Source organism: Fusarium venenatum (assembly GCF_020744135.1).
Source record: "Fusarium venenatum strain MPI-CAGE-CH-0201 chromosome Unknown EDB82scaffold_1, whole genome shotgun sequence".
NCBI classification, from domain to species: domain Eukaryota; kingdom Fungi; phylum Ascomycota; class Sordariomycetes; order Hypocreales; family Nectriaceae; genus Fusarium; species Fusarium venenatum.
In genome coordinates this window covers 8,621,595-8,642,368 of record NW_027072129.1, presented here as the reverse complement: position 1 = coordinate 8,642,368, position 20,774 = coordinate 8,621,595, and the positions used below count along the sequence as shown (strand labels likewise).

The 20,774-nt window shown below is 47.8% G+C and overlaps 8 protein-coding genes across 8 annotated transcripts; 3 read left to right on the top strand and 5 right to left on the bottom strand.

Annotated features, from left to right (window-relative positions):
- The first annotated feature begins 696 nt into the window (after nucleotides 1–696).
- Nucleotides 697–2,728, top strand: EDB82DRAFT_90239 (t-SNARE). The gene is made up of 5 exons (XM_025727099.2): nucleotides 697–890; nucleotides 1,039–1,043; nucleotides 1,108–1,211; nucleotides 1,277–2,050; nucleotides 2,107–2,728. Exons 1-5 carry the CDS (start codon nucleotides 885–887, stop codon nucleotides 2,346–2,348), a joined length of 1,131 nt encoding a protein of 376 aa, XP_025588397.2. The 5' UTR covers nucleotides 697–884; the 3' UTR covers nucleotides 2,349–2,728.
- Nucleotides 2,729–2,731: 3 nt separating this feature from the next.
- Nucleotides 2,732–3,961, bottom strand: EDB82DRAFT_90270 (uncharacterized protein). Its single transcript, XM_025727111.2, has one exon. The coding sequence runs from the start codon at nucleotides 3,823–3,825 to the stop codon at nucleotides 3,115–3,117; it is 711 nt and encodes a 236-aa protein (XP_025588398.1). The 5' UTR covers nucleotides 3,826–3,961; the 3' UTR covers nucleotides 2,732–3,114.
- Nucleotides 3,962–4,964: 1,003 nt separating this feature from the next.
- EDB82DRAFT_90196 (glycoside hydrolase superfamily) lies at nucleotides 4,965–6,580 on the bottom strand. Its single transcript, XM_025727122.2, has 4 exons — nucleotides 6,247–6,580; nucleotides 5,966–6,197; nucleotides 5,326–5,897; nucleotides 4,965–5,224 (listed from the first exon to the last, which is right to left on the bottom strand). The coding sequence occupies exons 1-4, from the start codon at nucleotides 6,424–6,426 to the stop codon at nucleotides 5,129–5,131; spliced, it is 1,080 nt and encodes a 359-aa protein (XP_025588399.2). The 5' UTR covers nucleotides 6,427–6,580; the 3' UTR covers nucleotides 4,965–5,128.
- A 2,651-nt stretch (nucleotides 6,581–9,231) lies between these two features.
- Nucleotides 9,232–10,778, top strand: EDB82DRAFT_552176 (S-adenosyl-L-methionine-dependent methyltransferase; the record flags this gene model as incomplete). Its single annotated transcript, XM_065609581.1, has 5 exons — nucleotides 9,232–9,534; nucleotides 9,596–9,665; nucleotides 9,711–9,728; nucleotides 9,781–9,985; nucleotides 10,032–10,778. 5 exons carry the CDS (start codon nucleotides 9,232–9,234, stop codon nucleotides 10,498–10,500), a joined length of 1,065 nt encoding a protein of 354 aa, XP_065465835.1. The 3' UTR covers nucleotides 10,501–10,778.
- Nucleotides 10,779–10,917: 139 nt separating this feature from the next.
- EDB82DRAFT_490723 (uncharacterized protein) lies at nucleotides 10,918–11,955 on the top strand. The gene has a single exon (XM_025727144.2). The coding sequence runs from the start codon at nucleotides 11,079–11,081 to the stop codon at nucleotides 11,844–11,846; it is 768 nt and encodes a 255-aa protein (XP_025588401.1). The 5' UTR covers nucleotides 10,918–11,078; the 3' UTR covers nucleotides 11,847–11,955.
- EDB82DRAFT_490717 (uncharacterized protein) lies at nucleotides 11,956–13,954 on the bottom strand. The gene is made up of 3 exons (XM_025727155.2): nucleotides 13,692–13,954; nucleotides 13,141–13,641; nucleotides 11,956–13,092 (listed from the first exon to the last, which is right to left on the bottom strand). The coding sequence occupies exons 1-3, from the start codon at nucleotides 13,722–13,724 to the stop codon at nucleotides 12,136–12,138; spliced, it is 1,491 nt and encodes a 496-aa protein (XP_025588402.1). The 5' UTR covers nucleotides 13,725–13,954; the 3' UTR covers nucleotides 11,956–12,135.
- A 1,752-nt stretch (nucleotides 13,955–15,706) lies between these two features.
- Nucleotides 15,707–16,960, bottom strand: EDB82DRAFT_472321 (uncharacterized protein; the record flags this gene model as incomplete). The annotated part of the gene is made up of 1 exon (XM_025727177.2): nucleotides 15,707–16,960. The coding sequence occupies one exon, from the start codon at nucleotides 16,958–16,960 to the stop codon at nucleotides 15,707–15,709; it is 1,254 nt and encodes a 417-aa protein (XP_025588404.2).
- A 1,776-nt stretch (nucleotides 16,961–18,736) lies between these two features.
- On the bottom strand, nucleotides 18,737–19,862 carry EDB82DRAFT_572459 (uncharacterized protein; the record flags this gene model as incomplete). The annotated part of the gene is made up of 2 exons (XM_025727199.2): nucleotides 18,737–19,767; nucleotides 19,817–19,862. The coding sequence occupies 2 exons, from the start codon at nucleotides 19,860–19,862 to the stop codon at nucleotides 19,025–19,027; spliced, it is 789 nt and encodes a 262-aa protein (XP_025588406.2). The 3' UTR covers nucleotides 18,737–19,024.
- Nucleotides 19,863–20,774: the final 912 nt, after the last annotated feature.

Sequence of the window (20,774 nt, the reverse complement as noted above, 5' to 3'; positions counted from 1 at the left end):
AGCATACCGAATACCACATCGCCTGTGTTTTAACCAAGACACTATTAGACTATGTATGACGATGAAGACAAAACCAAGAACATGATCAAGTCTCTTACGTAGGTAAAGCCTCGACTGGAATTTACATGTTTGGATAATAACGATTGGACCCTGCATCACCATGACCATCAACCAAGGGGCAATCTTGTATGTACCTACGGAGTAAGCAAGGTGCGGCTTGCTCAACAGGGCTAAGCTAAGGCTAAGCTAAGGTCAAGTGTAATCTTCTAGGACCGCTAATGGCAGTGAGCGGCGTCACTCAAGCGCCCTCCAACACCCCCCGGACCCGCTAATTACCCAGTGGCTAACTGCTATGCTATGCTGCTACTGTCACTGCCACTTTCACTACAACCTTGGTAGCCACAATCTCGCACTCGGCCTCGCTCGCTCTCCCCCATTCCTCCATTATTATTCCTTGCTGGGCCCTTCCTTGTAAACTCCCATCACGTCTCATTTCCAGATCCTTGAATCTTGTGTTTTTTTCTTTAACCTTACACCCTCCGCTCTCTCTCTCTTACTTTTTACTCTCTTCATTTGCCATCTTGTTTTTCCTTTTTCCTAACCTTTTCGTATCTGTGTCGACCCAACTCCACTAAAAAAAGGACCTGTTTCTCCTTGATTACCTATTCTCACTCTCACTCTCACATCTACTCCTTTCTCCTTGCTGTGCGACGAGAACCACTCAACTTTAATATCGTAACACAGGCACGATACGGAACAATCACAAGAGAAAAGATATCATCGCAATCAATTGCTCGAATACAAAAATCATCGACAAAGAGAAGTGAAATTTACACAAAAAATCACATTCTACAACCTTTTAGAGCTCCAGCTCAGTCGCTACAATGAGTGTTAGTTGCACCTCCTATCCAGCCCACCCTCGTCTTCTGTTTTGACGGTGCTTCAATCTTTGAACGTTCCTCAATCGGCGCAAAAGCAGCTCGTTTCTGCATCATGATTTCATTAACTTTCTTGTACAATCTGCTAACATTTCAATAGTACGGGTATGTCCAAGATCAACTTCAATCGCGCGCCTCCTCCCAACCAACCTATTAACTTGCGTCCTAGATACGGTAGACAAAATCCCTACGATGCCCCTGACCAGGGCTATGGCGATAACGGTTATGGCAACGGTGGCGGTTACAACAGCCCACAAGCTCAGGGCTATGGTGGTGAGACTTCCCGGCTTGGTTTCCTGGTTTCCTTCCACCACTTACTGACAAGATTTGAGGGATAGGTAGCGTCGAAATGGAGCCCCTTGCTCACAACGGTAGCTCCTTTGCTCAAAGTGACCCCAATGCTATTCTCAACGAGTGTCGCGATATCGACCGCGGAATCGACACCGTCGAGCAAAATCTCGAGCAGCTTCGTATGATCCAGCAGCGAACCCTCGACGATGCCGACAGCTCAGGCTCTAGTGCTGCCAACCGTCAGCTCGACTCCCTTTCTGCTGACACCATGTCGCTCTACCGCGAGCTCACCGAGCGAGTTCGCACCGTCAAGTCCAACCCCGAGGCCAACTCTGCCAAGAACAACCCTCACGTCACTCGTATTGATCGTCGTCTCAAGGCCGCCATTACCCAGTACCAGCAGGTCGAGTCGCAGTTCCGAAAGCGAACACAGGACCAGATGGCTCGTCAGTACCGTATCGTTCGCCCTGATGCCTCTGAGCAGGAGATCCAGGCTGCTGTTGAGGACACAACTGGTGGCCAGGTTTTCAGCCAAGCCATGATGCAGAGTGACCGCCAGGGTCGCGCTCGTGCGGCCCTGAGCGCTGTCCAAGATCGTCACCAGGCCCTTCAGAAGATTGAGCAGCAGATGGTCGAGCTGGCACAGCTGTTCCAGGACATGGACACTCTCGTTGTTCAGCAGGAGGCTGCCGTCACACAGATTGAGCAGAAGGGTGAGGAGGTTGTCGAGAACCTCGACAAGGGTAACGAGGAGATTGGTGTAGCTGTCAACACTGCCCGCAAGACACGCAAGAAGAAGTGGATCTGCCTGGGTATCTGTGGTATGTGTTTCCGGCCAGAACTTGTCACGCAGCGATTTGCTAACTTTTTGTTCCAGTGGCTATTATTATCGTTATTGTCATTATCGTCCTCATCTACATCTTTGTTATTAAGGGACAGAACAACAACAACGGCGGTAACAACAACAAGAGACGAGCCATCGAGGCCGCCTCTGACGCTATCATGCACACAGCTGTCATGCCCTCTCTAGCTCGTCGCGTTGCTGGCGGCAACGAGGCCGCCTCTCTTATCAGCAGCGTCGCAGGAAGAATTCACATGCCCCAGCTACCGAACAACTAAATATTCAAGTTGGACGGAGAATAACAAAGGCTCATTGTATCCGAACCATGTATAAGGCGACTTCCTCTCTTACTATAAACTCTGGATATCTATACGCCAAACGGACAAGCTTCGAATCGGAGGGAATTAAAAAGCAGTGTCAGGCTGTGTTTGTTTTGTCTTTTTTGCGTATTCCCAATTGGATTATAACTGCTGCTATAGCCCGATAGCCTGTATGTTTTCTTTTTTGTTGATACAACCGGGTTAGAATCTGCCGCTGTCTGGGCTTGGATTCTCTTTTATCAATTGCATTTGCTAGGGGCGTTCATAGTATGAGCTTTTAATTACATTTCCCTTTTTTAACTGCTTTATCTGATACTCGTGTGTGGTTCGTGATTCAACGTCAAATGGATGTGCATCACAATAGTAGCAGGATCTTAAGAACTCGGTGCAAATAATTTATGTAATAATATACAAGAGCGTCAGGATCCGTACATATAGTACGATTCAGAAAGCTCGTCAAACAATTTCCATACGCCAAGAGCCATACCCAAAGGTGTCTGGTCCACCTGAAACTGGTAATCCACAATATGTTGGACGTGATATCGATATCGTTTTATGTTGTCCAAGCTTTAGCTTTATCAAGTCGCCATCTGATAGTATATTACTATTAGCATGCAAAACAGAAGAGCAGGTTATAACTTACCAGGTCATGCTGATAGCACGTCTCTCTCTATATCTTGTGACACAAGTCTCAAAGGCGATTCAAAGTCTCCTACGGCAATAATCAATCATCCTCAGCCTTCGCTTTTCCCTTCCCCTTGTCGTCTTCATAATCTAGCACTGCTTCATCCGGCGCACCTCCATTGTCTTCTACTTGATGACTCTGTTCGTTCTGCCCCATAACCATACGTCTCTTCTCACTCTTATCAACAACCTTCTTCAACACCCCCATGCGTCTCCGGAAGTCCTCTGCCAAAACATCAGCGTCCTCGCCTCCTATAGCGCCGCTTCCAGAATTAGGTAGGGAATCAGGTCGCGCCTCAACTGGTTCGCGCTCGACGCCTTCGACGCGGAGTATCGCGCCGCCGCTCTCGTCACCCTCACCCTGCTGTACTGCAACACCAGACTCTGTCACGGCAAAGTCGGGCGTCAGGCTGGATGCCCATGATACGGCCCAGCGGTTAGCAGAACCTTCAGGGGCAGGCGCGAGGTCTACGACGAGGGCGCGGTGGGATGGATCTTGAGAGGGCGTTGAGAGGATGGACTGGTCGTCGTCTGAGAAGAGGTAGTGAATGCGCGGGTGAACGGTGGTGTTCGTAGTTGAGTTTGTCAATAGTGTGAATAGCGGTTCGAAGGAGGGCATCTCATTCCCGACCGGATCAGCTTGGTCGACAGCAGGGGGAGATTGTTCGTGCGAAAGTCCGATATCCGGTCCACCCTTGATGGACGGCGAAAGCCCATCCGCGGGAGACGCATCTCTATCGGTAGTAGACATTCTGATGAGAGGTAGGTTGTGCTGTGGAGCTTCTAGAGTGGCAGGGATAAAACGACCGAACCAGAAGCATCTTTACTTCCAGTAGATCGTTCTTGCTAACACTAAGCTGTTTAAGCTGTTTGAAGTTGGTTGTATATAGATTGAGGATGAGATGATGGGATGACGGAGGGAGCTATGAGGGCTTATCTTATCAGCACGTGGGTACTTTGGTATAAGTCGTGGTCTGCCTGGTATTATATTGTAGAAGACAAACAAGATGTGATTTGTACGAGATGAGATCAAATATAATCAGATCTTCAATTCATCTTGACAAAGTTCTGACCGTTTTTGGAGCTCTTTGTTCGTGGCTCAACGTTGTTAAAGGTTAACTTGGGCTCCATATGCAATATGCATGGAGGAGTATCGTGACTTGACATGTGACTGAATGTCTGGGAACCAGCCACCTGCAAAACATAATCTACAGTAGATAGGCTGACATATTATTGGTATGAGAGGACCATATTTGATTCAGATCTCTATTCAGGTCAGGTTTGAATTTTTGATATCTATATCTACAAAGAATGTATGGTGTGTTGGTGTAAAATGATGCTTCATGTTCGCCAACATGGCCAACAACTTAGACTCGGACTAGATCTGATGACATGGTCTGTAGATAATAATTTATAATAGTTCTTAGCACTGAAATTCGGATAACAATTCCGTTTTCTTATACACCGCGGTTTAAGAGTCTGCATCTTCATGCACTCTGACGTCTCTTGTCACCCATGACTTGTTCGCTTATTGCCCGATATGGCTTTGGTTTCCTGCAGCCTGACTTGTTCAACACCCTTTTAAAAAAATTTATATTACACTTGACTCAACAGTCACAATATTCTCTATTCTAAATCGTACTATTTTGGTTTACCGACGAGTCGTGCGCCGAAGAGAGAGGGTCACTATGCATCAACGGTCAAGTCAAGCTTATGAAAAAAGTTGATTGAGTTGGGCTAAGGTCAGAGTTAGGCACCCAAAGCCTTCACTAATCCAGCTGCCCAAGTTAACGCCGGCCCCGTCTATTGAATCTGTCTATGTGTGTCCCCACGATGGCTGTATCCTTGCCTCTATTTTTGGGTCTTTTCGGAAGACCGTCCTTTTTCCCAACCGTGAATTTCGTTCCCGTGATATCGTGACAAAGGAAATCTATAATAAACACTAACACCCGCCCCAGTATATGCCCGCTCTGCAGACAAATCAAACGCCACGTCGCTAACGTCCAGTATGCAAAAAAGCAGGTTGTAATCGATCAAGAGGCGGTAAAGACTTTTTAGGACGAAGACGAGTGTAGAGCACGGAAGCCAGCCACAACCAAACTTCTCGACTTGTCCTTGGAATCAGCGGGAGCATTCCAGTAAAAGAGACCCTGCAAAGCCATAGTTAGCGATATGTCATCAATATCGAATGGTATGATGTTGGTATTGTGCCCAACACACAGCCTTCATCATCCACAGTTAGGCTACTCACCCCTAGTCCCTTTTGCTTGCAAAAACCCGCCTTCATCTTGACGGTGTCTGGGTTGTCGTACGTCACGAAGCCACCATCTGCTCCCATGCATTGTGCTGCCACATGGCGTTTGTCGACAACCTCCTTGCAGCCCTTGCGTGGAAGCTGGTTGTACTCAAAGGTACCATCCTCGGCGCCACCAATGCCCTTGTACTTGTGTCCTGCGCCAGTGCAGTGAAGGAAGCTTCGTCCGAATGTCGGGATGCCGAGTAGGATCTTTTTGGGCGGGAATCCCTTTGACATGAGATACGAAACCCCTGAAGAAGCCGAGGTCTCTTCCTTGTCCATGGCGTAAAGTTGTGCGTGGTGTCCGGCTTTGGGGGTCCACGAGCCGAAAAAGTCGTAAGCCATCAAGTTGATAAAATCCAGATATTCGGCAATCTCCATCAAATCTAGAAACTGCAAGACAGCCTTGGCTGCAGGAAGTGCAGCGGTGAGGACATAATGCTCCTCGGGGAGGTGAATTCGGACGGCTGCCAGCAGAGCCAGAAAGTCATAGCCTTGTTGCGCATCACAGGGGTACTCCCATGCAACTGTTTGAAGAAGTTGATCAGTTTCTTGTGTCACAGTAAAAATATCGAGGCAGTCTCGAATGACTCACTGTCAATTCCATCTAGGCCAGAGGCCTCGACAAGTCCTTTGGCTGATCGAGCAAAGTTGTCTCGCAGAAGAGTGCTTGATGCCACGACAGGGAAGATTTCTGATGAGTTTCCCCCACCAATTGACAAAACAACTCGGAGATGAGGATGTTTTTGCTTAAGGTGCATCAGAGATCCCAAACCTCCTTGAACACCGTCAACAGGCGCACCAGCGTCCGCCCACTCATCGCTCAACTAAACGAGTCAGTATCATCCACTGCCGAGACTTGTAGTGAAAACTTACAAAGACACCACCATCGGCTGAAACACTGGCGTAGGCGTAATAGACGTGGTTAATGCAACTGTAGTTGAGCATGCCTGGTGTATCTCCCTGGTATATCCGATAGTTGGGGAAGTACACAGCGTTTGTGAACATGACATCAGACAAGTTCGAAGCCATCTTTGACTTTCTCGAGGAGCTCATGATGGGCGATTTGAGAAGTAGAGAAAATAAGACAAGAGGCAGAAGAAAGAAGAAGGATAAATCTGGCACAGCTTTAAAGAATAAGAGAAAAATGTTCACCGAGTATTTGTTGCTTCAAGTGTGTCCTGCAAGAACCTGCATAAACCTGGGATCAAGATCTTCGAGGTACAACTAGGAGCTGGTGTGTCGGTCAACAACGTTAGGCACCAAAGACTTGCTGATGAGATTCATGATTGCGAACGAGAAGGATCCAAGCTATATAACGCTCAACACCACGCCAGCGCAACTAGCTAATAGAAGGAGGGTCATCTAGTTGATGCGAAGAGAGCAGGGACTAGCATCCAAATTACGGAGGGTCCTGGATTTGGTCGGTAGTACTGATACATGACATAATTGCGGGGAGGCATGAGAAGAAACACAAACGCGCTTGCGTTTGTTAGAGCTGAGAAGCAGAGGCTTCTTGGGAGACCGTGAAGTGCAGCTATCCTGTCGGATCGTGTTGCTACCTGCTGTTAGCCTGCCTTTTTTGATGCTTTGACCAGGCCTATTCGGGCCTTGTTGAGAAGGTGAAATATGCGCCTCATGAAATGACGGTTGGTGCCCTTGGCGGTCCAGCCCTGAAATGGAGTCGGAGATCCGGGGGGAGAACACTAGTATTTCCCCTTCAAATAGAGTCCGTGTAAGCAGACCCTGAACTATTGACCTGAAGAGGACATGGTTTTGGGCAAGATGAACTGACCTCTGGATGCTGAGGCCGAACGGTGATGCTGAAGCATTGACGGAGCGGCCTTCCCGAAGCATCGAATATCCCTGTTACGATGCGCAAAGATGAAACACTTTGACAGAAGGACAAGTAGATGACATGCATCTTTAATACCTAAAAACAGCATAGAACGGCAGTCACGTTCTTAGAATGAGCCGTGGACCTCGGCGCAAACCGAGGCGGCATATTGCTTCGGCTCAAGTCGAGGCATTATTTGAATAGGACTTGACTTCTAATCAGTATCCTCGCAGTATCGGGAAGCAACAGCAAAGCTCAAGGGATGAGACGGTCTCAGCGGCATTGTTCTTGGTGTCACAACGTCCGGATATAGTATCAGGACGATCCAGGTACAGTACAGCACCACCGTCCTTGCGCGAGGGTAGTTCCAGAAACGCCGAGTCAGAGCACAACTTCTCGATAAACAGTCGAACAACCGTGCGGCTCCGTGGATTCGTCCTGCCATCAAACTTCTCGAAGGTTTGGAATGCGCTACGCCGAATGGTGCAGTTAGTTCCATAATTAAAACCCGTCAGGGATGATTAATTGGGCTCAATCTTCAGTGGACCGGAAGCTATGTTTGATGTTCGCGCCCATGAGCCAGCCAGGACCGTGTTTACAAACCATAACCATTCTAATTCTGTTTTAAAGCTCGCACGCCTGCATGTGCGTGCCTTGATGTACACAACCGTACTTGAAATTGAGAGAATCGCCATGGTGAGTAATTGACTCCTGGCAGTAAACCAATGGCTGGGCTCTGAGCTTTGGCCGTGCCTAGCAGATCCCTAACTGGTATGTGGAAATTAGCGTTGTTTTTAGAAGCCATCCTCGCATTCAAATAAAGTGAGAGGCTGAAATCCGCAACATGTTAGAGCTGCAGTGCATAATTATGAATGTTTGTCCTGATTTTGAAGCATGAATCCTGCCAAACTCTGAAAGCGCTTTGCCTCGACTCTGCTTCAGATAAACCTGTATCCGCTGGGCAGCATTTGTGTTCATAATATTATGTGTAAAAGTATTGTCGCCTCATGCGAATGTGCAATATTTTGAAACCATGATCCGACATAAAGGTTCAGAGCCATAACACATAAATATGGTTGGTTTTCCAAGGTCGGAAATAAAACCAAGAAGCGGCAAGAGTTTATCTATTCCCGCTCAGCTGCATTGACGTATCTCATGGCTTCTGGCTGATATGTTAGGCAATTATCCGAAAAGGCAATACCCGATAACTACAAGCGGGTTGATGCGGAGGTGGAAGTGAATGTTGGTTCTGCTGCACGTGAGACTCAGTGGTCAGCAAGTTGGCGGCAGACGGCTGGGAATCCTGCAGGGCTCCTTCGTACATAGTCAATGCGACATTGAACAGCAGGAAGTGAAAAGAGATGTACTACCAAGCCGAACCCTTGTTGATTTTGTCTGTGCTAGGTTCGACATATGTCAAACAATCGTGTTCAAAAGTTATCTGGTGGAGCTGAAATGGCAGGGCGACAGCCAACACCTTCCAAACCTGGTCGGTGGAATGCGTGAAAGCCTGTTGTGTTCAAGTGAATTCATGTCTGTCTCAGCTTCGACCCTATTGAGGGGGGTTTTTGGCCTTCTTCGGTAGGGCGAGGCGGATCAGGTCCATGGGAAGCAAACAAACATCCAATACACTGCACCCCCAACTCAGAGATTGAACCAACAGTCGAATCGCAGACTGCCTTTATGCGCCATCCGCATGCCCTATCACCAACAACTCGCACAAATATGTAGGCAGCTGAAAAAACATACCGCATATATGCCAATCTTGCCAATATTAGAGGCGAAAGCCTTTGTCAGAAGGAGGGGGCTTGGCATCGTGGTAGCAAACGTGCAGTATTCCCATGACCCTCTTGAGTGATGTCCTTGAGTAATAAGTGTCCATCCCTTGTGTCCTTTGGTCAGTTTCACAGGGACGATCATTGTGGCGCAACCACGATCAAGAATGATAAAGTGCATTGGGCCCATCTTCTACACACCTCGAGCAGTTTTGCTTTCGAATTCTAACCCACTGGAAAACAAGCAAGATGCCAGACACTGATAGCCACTCCTTTTTTCTAATATCTGAGCCGGGGATCGAGACGATATACACACCGACGGAACAAGACACGGACGATTATGATTTTGTTTTTGAAGACGATCAATCTGAGTGTGTACAACAAGTTGATGAACCGAGTTGTTGCACTTCACTGGCGCCGAGCATGTTGGACTATGAACACTCTAACGGGCGACGGTACCACGCCTATTTGAGTGGGAGATATCCTTTGCCGAATGATAAAGGCGAACAATGCCGCGAGTTGTTTGAGCACATTTTGATGCAGCGCCTTCTTGTACGTCAAGTCTTGCAACGGAACAAAGCTCGAATGTACTAATAAGTTCCCATATTTGCAGGATGGAGAACTTTTCTTGTCCAACATTGGTGACGAACCGAATAAAATAATCGATATCGGCACAGGCAATGGTGAGTGCTCCAACAACTGACCACTACTGTACTGACCACCTGTAGGAGCCTGGGCAATAGATGGTAACGATTTGACTGCGAACGACTCAGCGGTTACTTACTAACAACTCCTTAGTCGCCGACTTGTATCCAGGTGCGAGCATAATTGGGACCGACTTGTCGCCGACCCAGCCCAAATCGATGCCGCTAAATGCACGCATGTTCGTTGAAGATTGCGAGGACCCGTACTGGGCGAACGGATACGACTTCGATCTGGTCCATTTTAGGGGAATGGCCGGGTTTCTTCTTGATCTAGACGCCATGGTCACTAATGCCCATGAGTAAGTGACATACCACCTATGAATATTCGCGCACTAACAAAGAAAGACATATAGCAAGTGGTGGATGGATCGAGTTCCAAGACTTCGACTACACAGTTTGTTGCGATGACGGCACCATGAAGAAAGATGACCCTTTGCAAGTGTTTTTCGATACCTGCGCTCGGGGAATGCAAAAGTACGGCTATACCAGCTTTGGCAAGAGCGATGTTCAAAAAACTCTCGTCTCTGCTGGTTTCACTCAAGTTGATGTGGTGAACAAGAAAGTGCCCATTTCTCCTTGGCCAAAAGACGAGAGACTAAAGGACATCGGGACGATGATGGAAGCGAATATTTCCGATCTCATTAGGGCCATGGCTATCAAACCATTGATTGCATTGGGAATGTCGGCAGACGAGAGAAAAGAGATGGTCTCGCAGGCTTGCCAGAGCCTCAAGAAAGGCAAGGCTCAACGGTACATGAACTGTCGCATCGTTTTTGGTAAGAAGGTTGGTGACGAAAGTGCTTGCAAATCCTGATGCGGAGTCTCGATGACCAAGTAGTCGACCTAGAGTATTTGCTTGGATGAGGTTAAGTCACATCTCACGAGGGAGTGGTGTTAAGATTAATTAAGGAACGCGTAGGTGAAGGAGGCAAGTTGACCTATCGTAGGGTAAAAACTGGCTACCTATCGCAAGGAAAGAGTTAGAGTGGCAGATTGAGCAGGACACTTTCTTATATCCATATTTGATTCAAACTCAGACAAATTAACGAATAATATGACATTAATAATTATACTCAAAATTAAAGACATCTCATAAACAATCCCGAAACAAAGCTCATGTGGAGTGACGTTGGTCGGTTTAGAAGCCATCCCAGTCGCTGACAAACCTTAGCTGCGCCGCTAAGATACCACCTGCAGCTGGAATTTGTTAGCTGAGTTAGCTTTGGCCTTGATCTTGCCATCAACACAGCAACTTCACCAAGCACCAAGCAACATTTATAACGGCCCTGCAACGAAACAGAGAGCACGCCAATAGGATTAAAACAGCTGTTTTTTTTTTTTTTTTTTTTTTACCGTCAATAATAGGCGCTCTGCTTGCGCCTCTTGCCCATCATGCCCGTCGCTGTCGAATCTCTCGCCTCCACCATCCTCAATCACTCTGCGACGCCCTACAACTTCCGCTTCTCACCCTTCCTCCGACAAACCTACCAGGTCGGCCTCTCCCCCGATCGACCAGTATGCAAAGCTTTCCAGTCAGGTCATTGCCCGAATGGCACGCGATGCCCTGAACGGCACGTCTCCGACTCCAAGACATCACAACCGACTGGCGGTCTCAACTCGCTCGTGTGCAAACATTGGCTGCGTGGCCTATGTAAAAAGGGCGAGCACTGCGAGTTTCTTCACGAGTACAACCTACGAAAGATGCCCGAGTGTAATTTTTTCATGCGAAATGGATACTGCTCTAATGGCGACGAGTGTCTCTATCTTCACATCGATCCTCAAAGTCGACTGCCGCCTTGTCCTCATTACGATATGGGCTTCTGTCCTCTCGGCCCCAACTGTTCGAAGAAGCACGTGCGTAAGAAGCTCTGTGTCTTTTATCTGGCTGGTTTCTGCCCTGATGGGCCGGATTGTAAGGAGGGCGCTCATCCTAAATGGTCAAAGGATCTCGAGAAGCCAACTCTCAAGTCGGAAGAAAAGAAGGACGAGGAGATGAGAATGGAATTTCCTCAGGACGATATGGACAGACAGCGCGACCAACAAAGAGACAGAGATCGAGATGATGGAGGAAGACATCGAGGAGGTCACGGTGGTCACGGAGGTCACGGTGGCAGAGGGAAATGGAGAGGAAGAGGTAGATATCGTGCAAGGGGTCACTAAGACAGGTTTCTGCATGCGTTTTAATTTTATTAAGACAATGATACCCATAAAGCTTTTGGGTAGTTATCCCAGGTGCAAATCATCAAATCAATGGTCAAAAGCAGTTGTTCAAAGTCAAAACAATTGGATCTGTATTTTTCCAACAGCCATAACATAAAATCATCAAGAGTTGGAGTCGTGACGGCGTCTATAAGTAACAATATCGAATCTTTTTACGTATCCCATCATAATGCGTATCATACGGACCCAATGTACATTGCATGGTCAGCATAATTTTCCATGTCATCATTTATGATGCTTCGGGTGCCTTGTGAGACCAGACAGCCCCAGTGTCGGCATGCCAGACGTTGTCGTCTGAGACAGCGATGAACTCGCTTGATGTTCCTTCTTCACCCTTCTCACTGTCATCATCCTCGTCTTCGCTGCTTTCCGAACCTTCGAAGGCGCTGGTCTTCCATGTAGAAAGCTCATCAACCCGACGGATGCCCATCATCCAGGAAACAAGGCCACGAGGAGCCCATCGGCCGACGAAGCCATAAACACTGGCACCGAGACCGACTCGGACAGTGTCAGCAGTGATATCACCGTCGATAACGTCAAAGACAGAGTTGTGAAGACGTCGCAGCGAGCTTCCCTTGAGTCCGCGAATACGGCCTCCAGAGATGGCAGAGCTGGTCTGGGCGACAAAGTTTCTAGCATAGACATGTCGAGCACCCTCTGGCCAGACGAGAGGCGATTCAGGGTTTCCTGCAGGCATGACCAGACCTTGGTTAGGTCCGCCCCGGGTAGGGACGAAGCTAGAGAAGTCGAACGTGCCAAGTTGCATGTGGGTCACTGGGATGTCGAGGGGTCTAAGTTCGGCGGTGAGGACTTCGGTAAAAGCGGACAAGGCAGAACACACGGTCGCTTCAGGTGCATGGAAGGGCGGGTTAATTGACGAGATGATGGAAGGGGTAAAGACCAGGACCTTGGGGGGAATCCATTTTTCTCCAATGGGGTTCAAGCGGGATGTGAGTAGTGGGAGGAAAGCTTGGATTGTGAGAATAGGTTGGAGGAGGTGGGTATTGAAGAGGTCGGCAAAGTTTGAAGGCGGAATTGTCGCAATGGGAGATGTCTGGTAATGAAGGCTCGGAATCAGGATAACGGACTTTAGAGTGAGCTGGTTGGGCTTCATTCCAGGCCCGGGAGCTTGAGGTGACTGGAGATAATGGGCAAAGTGCTCAATGGCAGAGCCAGCATGAGGAGGCTAGGAATGTCAGTATAATCACGCTATGACCATCCAAGACAAACTCACGTCAGTGGTATCAATGGTTAGAGGTCGGATATCGGCTCGCTTCATAGCCTGGACCATGGATTCGTCTTCGGCAGCGTTGCAGACGATAAAGACGATGAATCCTCGTCTCTCCATGTCCAAAGACAAGGATCTTGTTAAAGGCAGAGTTGGAGAACCAGCGATAACGACGACATCAGTGCGACCGCCGTTTCTCGCCCTTCTCGCCCGTCTTGTCTTTCTCATGGAGCGGCCCTCATAGTATCCCTTGTAAACGACGGTACCGCATGTGAGGACGATAACACCGGTCAGAATTTTATGCTCCGTAATCCAGGTCTGGAGTCTCTCGAAGCGAGACAAAGACACTACAGCCACCACTTCCTTGACAGGAGGAGTAGGCCTCACTGACTCTGGGACCCATTCCGACGTGGAGAGGGTTTCTCTGACGACTACGGCAGCACGGTCGACATTCTTATCAATGAACTCGGCGGCAATGTCGGAGTACCGGCGGGCCTGGGTCGAGAGCTACTCGATAATCAGCGACATGACTTGGAGCAAAGAGCCATAGTACCTACAGTATCCAACAGCTGCTGGGGATCTATCGACATGGTGGTGGTTTGATGAGAGAGAAAAGATTGCAACTGGAGGCTCTGCTCATATGACGGTGACCTTCATGCGGTGGGGAACTTTAAAAGCTTCTGATACCCAACCTCGTCGATGTGAATCTTTCGTGCACGGACCATCCGATCTCCGCGCCGGAACCCGGGATTTAGTAGTCCGATGGTCTACCCGAGGTCGGGTATCTAGACGAGAGTATCATCTGTACAGGGTTGGGTTCTCATAAGTGAATAGTTAATGATTCATTCTGTTGAGTCTACTAAGTTTCCTATTCGATTTCGATCAAGAGGGCTCTCTTTGTCTGTCGATTGGAGCATTATGCCCGATATTGCATATTGAACCACTGTTTCAAGGCATTGTGCATGATCCTAGCCATGAAATACAGAACTCAGTTTCACTCAAAGCCAAGGACGGGCAATCAGATCGCTGTCGCAAGTGGATGGTGTGAGACAATCCAACGAATTCGTACATTAGACAACAAGTGATCCCATAATCTTGTCTTGTTGTTCGGCATGAGTTGTTGATTACTCGCAATACAATCAGGCCAGAATGTTACCCTCCTAAGAAACGTGGCCCAATATGAGTGCTTCACATATTGGTGGATATACAACAGCGAATCATCAGTTTACACAAACCTCTCTGAAGAGTTGGCCAGTACCAACAACAATGCTGCATAGTTTGAACACAACTCAGCAGTGCTATGTTGATAATTTACTTTGTTCGAATGTAATCCGAGTCTCTCATGTTTCTGTGATTATTATTAAGTATTAAGCACGAGCGTTATGTCCGTATATGAAAAGGTGCAGTAGTTAGCTCCACAACTCGGAAGTGTATTTCCTGTCGACTCGTCTGCAAAGTGGAATGGTCTTACTAGCCTAGAAGTATGAAGCAAGACGAGATACCAAGCCATAACATGAGACTGCTGTAGATTTCTCCATAGGCCCACACTGCTCCCGAACTCAAGACAAGGGCGGCTGTTGGTGATGTCTTGCTCTTGATGCTTTCCTCTCTTTGTGGCTCACAAAGGCCCATTAGATAGTTCCCCAGATCAGGAAACGGCTGGAGCGGAGTATGTGGAGCATCAAACGGCTATCAGCGGGTCCACTTCCCAGCGTCTTATCAGCTGTACATGTCTTTATCGGTTGAGTGATGGCTTATAGATGGACCTATCTGCTTCGGAGGGCATCTGACGGTAAATTTGAAAGATAGTATTGATGTTGAAGGGTGATTTGTTGGAACTTGACAGTTGAACAGGAATGGGAAGCGATGTTGCTGGGAGCGATTGCTGTCCAGCTCAAATCTCCGACCACGCCTAGTCGGCAACAGAAAAGTTGGCCCACAGCCCCATGGTACGTACGGTGCAACGTCTTGATCTTCAGATGAAGGTTTGGGCCCACAAAGAGGTCTGGGATAGAAAAGGAACACAGAGAGAAGAAGAGCTCAGACTCTTGCACAACCAGCATTCTCAATCTGGATGGAGATCTGATAGCTTAGCACTAGGCGGGAGCTTAAAGAGATGAAGTATAAATAAATGTGATCTAATTCTGGAGTCCACATATAATATTTGCACTGCTGAATGCTACTACAGCTTTTCTCTATAAAAGCATGCACGACGCCTGTAGTAGCCACGGATACACTTATTCCTAGTTTGATATGCCCCTTACCGCTCCACGGATTGTAATGGGAGCTGACTTTAACGTCTTGCTTATACCGCCAGTATTTTACCAGTCGGAGAGTTGATTCAAGGAGAGGAAAGCATCCCTTTATTCGAACTCGACCAAACCCGAACACTACTGTACATACAATACATCCATCCTCTTCTGTTTCAACCTTCCTGCCGTAGCAATTATCCCAAACGACACGCCAATTACTCAAATTGACGTGGTATCAAGAAATAAAGAAAACTCTGCACTCAATCACATGGTTACTCCATCTCTTGCAGTACCCTACTGTTTATCTGAGCGCTCATTTGTCAAATAAAATCGATTTTGCCGTACTTGTCCATCACCGGTCTCTCGCCAGCAAAGCAGAAGTACTGTCGGTTGCCTCCATTCTCGGTATCGAAGCCTTTGGACCCCCAAGCCTTTTCCATCTCTTCACGGAACTTTGACTTTGGTTTTCCTTCTTGGATGCGTCTTTTCTCGAAGAAAATATAGGCCGCGTAGAAGGTGATATTGGTGTTACCACCACGAACATCTTGACAGCCCATAAAGTATCGCATGTTGGCCGGGGATACACTCTCTCCTTCTGGAAGGTTTTTGTTAAGGGCTCGGATGAAAGCCGCTTGCGTCATACCGTCTTTGGCCAAAAGAGCGCGGATTTTCTTGCGAATCTCATTGCAAGTGTCGTAAACGGCAACTCTGCCCTGGGCCTCACCAGGAAGAGGATCAACATTGCTCACATCGAGAATTTTGTCGATGACCTTTGAATCAGCAGCAGTTTTCGGCTTCTTGGGTTTGTTGGCCTTGAGGGGCAGACCTTGAAGCTCACGCCTCTTAAAGAAGTGGTGAGCTTTGACGAAGGTGTCAGTTTGCTCACCATCCCAAGTGCCAGTTCGGTTCATGAAGCTGTTGTAAGACCTGCTGCTGACACCAATGGTCTTCTGGAACTCGCCGACTTTCTGGGCACCTGACTCAATCCAAGTGCGAATCTTGCGGCGAATGGAATTGCAAGTGTCTGATCCTAGACATTCGAGACGCTCATCTTCACTGTCAATTTCCGGCACATCGGATGGGAAGAGGTCTTCTTTAGTATTGTCAGGAGAAACGTCAGACTTGCGCTTTCTAGAATTGGTAGTTTTTGTAGGTGGCGCAGGGGCCTGAACGGGAGCATGCGCAGGGGATGGAATAGCAGCAGAGGTTGTTGGAAGAGGGAGAGGTCCGCCTGATGTTAGGTGTCTGGGTGAGTGTGGCACGAAGGGTGGTGCTGGGTTGTAATAGACGGGTGGTGGAGCTGAAGCAGGAGAATGGCCACTGCCAGAAACAGGAGGAGGTGCCGGGTTATTATACACGGGTGGCGGCTGAAAAGAGTTCCCATAGCTAGTAGCATAGCTAGGAGTAGCTGGAGTTGGAGCTGGAGCTGAAAGGCGGAGAGGAGGATGGGCTAGACCGGGAGCCGGCATACTGGATAGGCCCTGAGGCGGAATAGCAGGCCGCGGTTGGTAGTTCCAATTAGGTTGATTCATTTGTAGCATTGCCTGCTTGGGCGACCAAGTCCAGCCTGACATTTCTGCAGAAATAAGGTAATTGTACTCTGTATGGCAGAGAATCCTGAAGGTTCGTCAACGGCAATGTAAAATGACGACTGCCGAATTATGACGTTGTGTTGGTCTACGCTTCTCGTTTTTTTATGCGTCTTGTACCTGAACCGAAAAGCGGCGCGTTCTTCAAGTGGGGGAGTGCATGCGTCTCAGGAACACTGTCTTTTAGCGTCGTCCCCACGATGACAGGTGCTCCACTAAGTGTCGACCGTTATTCTCGGGGTTGAGAGGTACAGTTGGAGAGACGAGTTGGAGAGAAGAGGGGTAGCTGTTTGGTGTTAGACTCTTTTCTGAGGGGTATAGATATGCAGGCGGGAAACTTACCAGTAACTGGGTGATTTGATTCTGGCTATACTCGCTCGTTATGGTAAGCCTCGAGACACCTTTTTTGAGGTTGATTCTAGTTCATCCTCGCTTGTTGGAGTAGGCCGCGAGACACCTAATGTGACTGGAATGTCGATGGAAATATACTGAGGGTAGCTTCAAGTATCTGCCAGATCACTTGGCTCAAATTCTGTCTTAGCCTTGCCTAACCGCCTCTTGACAGAAGTGTTTCTATTTGAGGCTTAAGTAACTTCACCTTCCATGGAGTAGAGTCTCATGACCAGGTGGTGAAAACGGGAGGCAGTGTAAATGCTGAGATTCTCGAGAGTTTACTTCAGGCGATCGTAAAAGGCTCTGGCCTGACGTTGTTTTCAATAGGTAAAACATTTCAACTTGGACGGTCCTTTTGGAATTCTTGATGGCATCTCCACGAATGTTGAATCGCTCAGAAGGCTTGGTTACAAAGAGTTAGAATGTTGCAAATACGGGAAGAACATCATCCCTAATATTTAGAGCATTTGTAGAAGCAAACAGCTCAAAAGTTGACCTAGGATGATGTGGATCAACTTACTGATTTGATGAGCTCTGATTGGTTATTAGACATGAAGGTCGTTGACAGGAGTAATTCTATCTGAGGCCAAGCTGAGAGCCGAGAGTCTGAGAGAGGGAGCTTGCTGGTTGATATCGCCGGTGATGACCCGACCCTTGGGACTGAACAGTGTAATAGGAATGGTAGGCTATTCTTTCATGGTGGAGGTTTCTTTGACCAACAAGCGGGTCAAAATCATTTGCAAACGACGTAGCCGTGGGAACGGTCGCGAACAGCAGAGTAACTTTATTGCTTTTAACGGGTAACAGTAGGAGCTGAGGAGTGGGGTAGCTTTTCGACGTCTTCGGGGATTTTCTGGTGGGTACACTTCTTTAGGGGCCCACCATAGCTCTCTTATAACAGAAAAGTTAACCGTGTTAGTCTTGGAGTGTAAAATGGAATTGAATTAACGGAATAAGAACTGGTTTAAGCAGCACAAGTTAACCTACTATCTAGTTTTTCCCTTATGCCTGTGTCCCGCGGCCAATGTTTCTGATACTGTGAGGCTCCTTACTAGGTAGTACTAACCTCGCCTGCTAAAGGTAACTTTGAGTTCGGCACGCCAGCTTCTTTCCACTGTTCTTTCAGAAAGATCCTTGACCTTACCTGGGGTTGAAATGAGCCGGAAGCATAGAATATCGTAGAGTGTTATAGAATGTTGCGGTCTGGCAAGAGCAAAGCACCTGCTTCCACAGACGTGAGGGTGAGGTGTATAAACAGCCAAACTCTTCCACCCTGGCATTGTCCCCCTTCTTTTCTTCTTCTCACATCCCTCATAGTTACAAGAAAGGTCTGTTTACGCGTAGTTGGACAATCATGCTTTTTATAATGTTTATTAATCTAGACCTTCTTCTGAATGAACATCTCTCATGAATCAGATCTCAATTGCCCCAAGGGCTAATGCCAATGTTATCTCTCTGCGCGAACCGTTCCTCTAGCCATTGAGCAATATTCCAATTGATCTCGGTATTAGACTTCATGTAATGCATAGCAAGAATGCACTTTCCCAATCCCCGGGGCATGTCCACTATGTCGACCACGGGAATATGGGCGACACCGCCAGCAGCCCACTTTTTAATAGTGCAGCGTGCAGAAAGAACGATGATTTGAGTGTTGTACTATCCGATACGTATAATCTCGTTCTCATCGTAGATAGCCATGACGTTGTAGCGAGCCTGTTGGACAGTCATGCCTCTGTTGAATTGGATAAGTCTTTGGCTGATGCCCCGACCTTGCGAGTCTTGCCAGGCGAAGGCGACTGGCTCCTGCTCATGGTTTAGGGTGATGCCGTAGAAAACAGGCTGGCCCACACGGTAATTATCCTCTAGAAAGGCCACACCTTGGCCTCTCGCCCCTTCGGTGATAGGAGCATCCTGCTTTAGTGTTCCAACTGGAACACTGTAGTATCCAAAGTTGTGCGCGGGGAGTTTGGCCTCTCCCACAACTGGTTCAGCTGACAACCATGCGTGGAAAACATGCTGGATGAAAAGTTGAAAGTGTCTGACATTAACAACTTTGTCGGCAGTGGGAAACATAGCCCCGATTACCAGATCAACAAGGGTGGAAAGTACCCTCAATTTAGAAAAGGTTAAGTTAAAATAGCCATGGATTATAGAACTAGTCTGTCGATGGGTGATCACCGATACAGCTTGAAGTGCTGCGCCGTTAAGTGGCTGATATGGTGGGAGGGCGAAAAGATCGACAGGAGCAGGCGCAAGAGCAGGAAGATGGCGGCCAGCAGCAGTATTAGAGCGATCGAGCCAATAGTGATCATTGTCCTGGTGACGGATAGGGGATCTGGAGCGACCTTCAGTGCGACCCTGTTGACGTGTGGGAATTCTCCAGTCATGACGACCACGATCTACGAACGCTTTAGTATAACTGCATTTGGTAAATGCGATGGTACAAACTCACCATTTCCGCGGAGGGGTTGGATTTGGATGAATCATCAGCCATGCTGGGCGAGAAGGTGAGAGGAGATGTTTCCGTAAAGTTGAAAGGTTTCCCGTATTTGCTTTCGGTGAAGGTAAAAGAGCAAAGTGCTAAGGGGAGAGGACGAAATCGATTTAGAGAAAATAGCTAGAATATTGTTGATGTGCTGAACAATATGGCTACAGGATTAAAGGTAGCAGCGCAGTCTGTTCTACTGTGCCAGCTGTGTAGAAGTGGCATCGCAATGGTGGTGACTGCCCATCGTCTACTTGTCTGAAACAGGTAGCTACCGTACCTAGGTACCTGCTGGGTAGCAGGAAAAATGGCATCCTAAGTCTTAGGGTATAAAAATAAGTAGTCTAAGAAGGATAGTATAAGGGGCATAAGGTGACCTTAATTTCGTCTCTTATGCTTCCAGCGGTCAATTTTTCTGATACCCTGAGGCCCACCCACCTACCTACCTAGTAGGTAACTCAATCACGGAAGGGCATCTTCTTGATATATCCCATATATGTTTTTGACATCTGCTGAGTGATGATATCACCATCTGGAATTATGTAAAGTGCAAGGTCGTTGTTACAACCAGACAGTTTTGCGTTGAAGCCCTACCCAACACTTGAAAGGGAGAGCAAGCATCTCAAGCAGTTTACCAAACCAGCAGGCTTTTGGAGTTCTAGCAAATTGAAGAAGAATTTTGTTTTCGATATCCCGATAGTATGTTATGATGATCTGTTGGAATGGTATGTATTAGTCTTAGAGCTCCCCGTCTGGCAATGATAAGTCACTCACCACACGACCACACCCAGGCCAGACGGAACTCATGGCCTCTAAGCTTGATGCCGTCTAATAATCAGAGGAGCGAGGCGGCATGGCATGAGATGAATTCGATACCACTGGCGAGTTTAAGAGTGTGTTATATAGTGACAATATTAGAAC

Coding starts and splice junctions, on each gene's coding strand:
- EDB82DRAFT_90239 (XM_025727099.2), top strand. Junction 1,212..1,276: donor ACAAGCTCAGGGCTATGGTG/GTGAGACTTCCC, acceptor TTTGAGGGATAG/GTAGCGTCGAAATGGAGCCC. Junction 2,051..2,106: donor GATCTGCCTGGGTATCTGTG/GTATGTGTTTCC, acceptor TTTTTGTTCCAG/TGGCTATTATTATCGTTATT.
- EDB82DRAFT_90270 (XM_025727111.2), bottom strand. CDS start 3,825: ATGTCTACTACCGATAGAGATGCGTCTCCCGCGGATGGGCTTTCGCCG.
- EDB82DRAFT_90196 (XM_025727122.2), bottom strand. CDS start 6,426: ATGAGCTCCTCGAGAAAGTCAAAGATGGCTTCGAACTTGTCTGATGTC. Junction 6,198..6,246: donor CAGCCGATGGTGGTGTCTTT/GTAAGTTTTCAC, acceptor TGACTCGTTTAG/TTGAGCGATGAGTGGGCGGA. Junction 5,225..5,325: donor GCAAGCAAAAGGGACTAGGG/GTGAGTAGCCTA, acceptor ATGGCTTTGCAG/GGTCTCTTTTACTGGAATGC.
- EDB82DRAFT_490723 (XM_025727144.2), top strand. CDS start 11,079: ATGCCCGTCGCTGTCGAATCTCTCGCCTCCACCATCCTCAATCACTCT.
- EDB82DRAFT_490717 (XM_025727155.2), bottom strand. CDS start 13,724: ATGTCGATAGATCCCCAGCAGCTGTTGGATACT. Junction 13,642..13,691: donor CCCAGCAGCTGTTGGATACT/GTAGGTACTATG, acceptor ATTATCGAGTAG/CTCTCGACCCAGGCCCGCCG. Junction 13,093..13,140: donor TAACCATTGATACCACTGAC/GTGAGTTTGTCT, acceptor TGACATTCCTAG/CCTCCTCATGCTGGCTCTGC.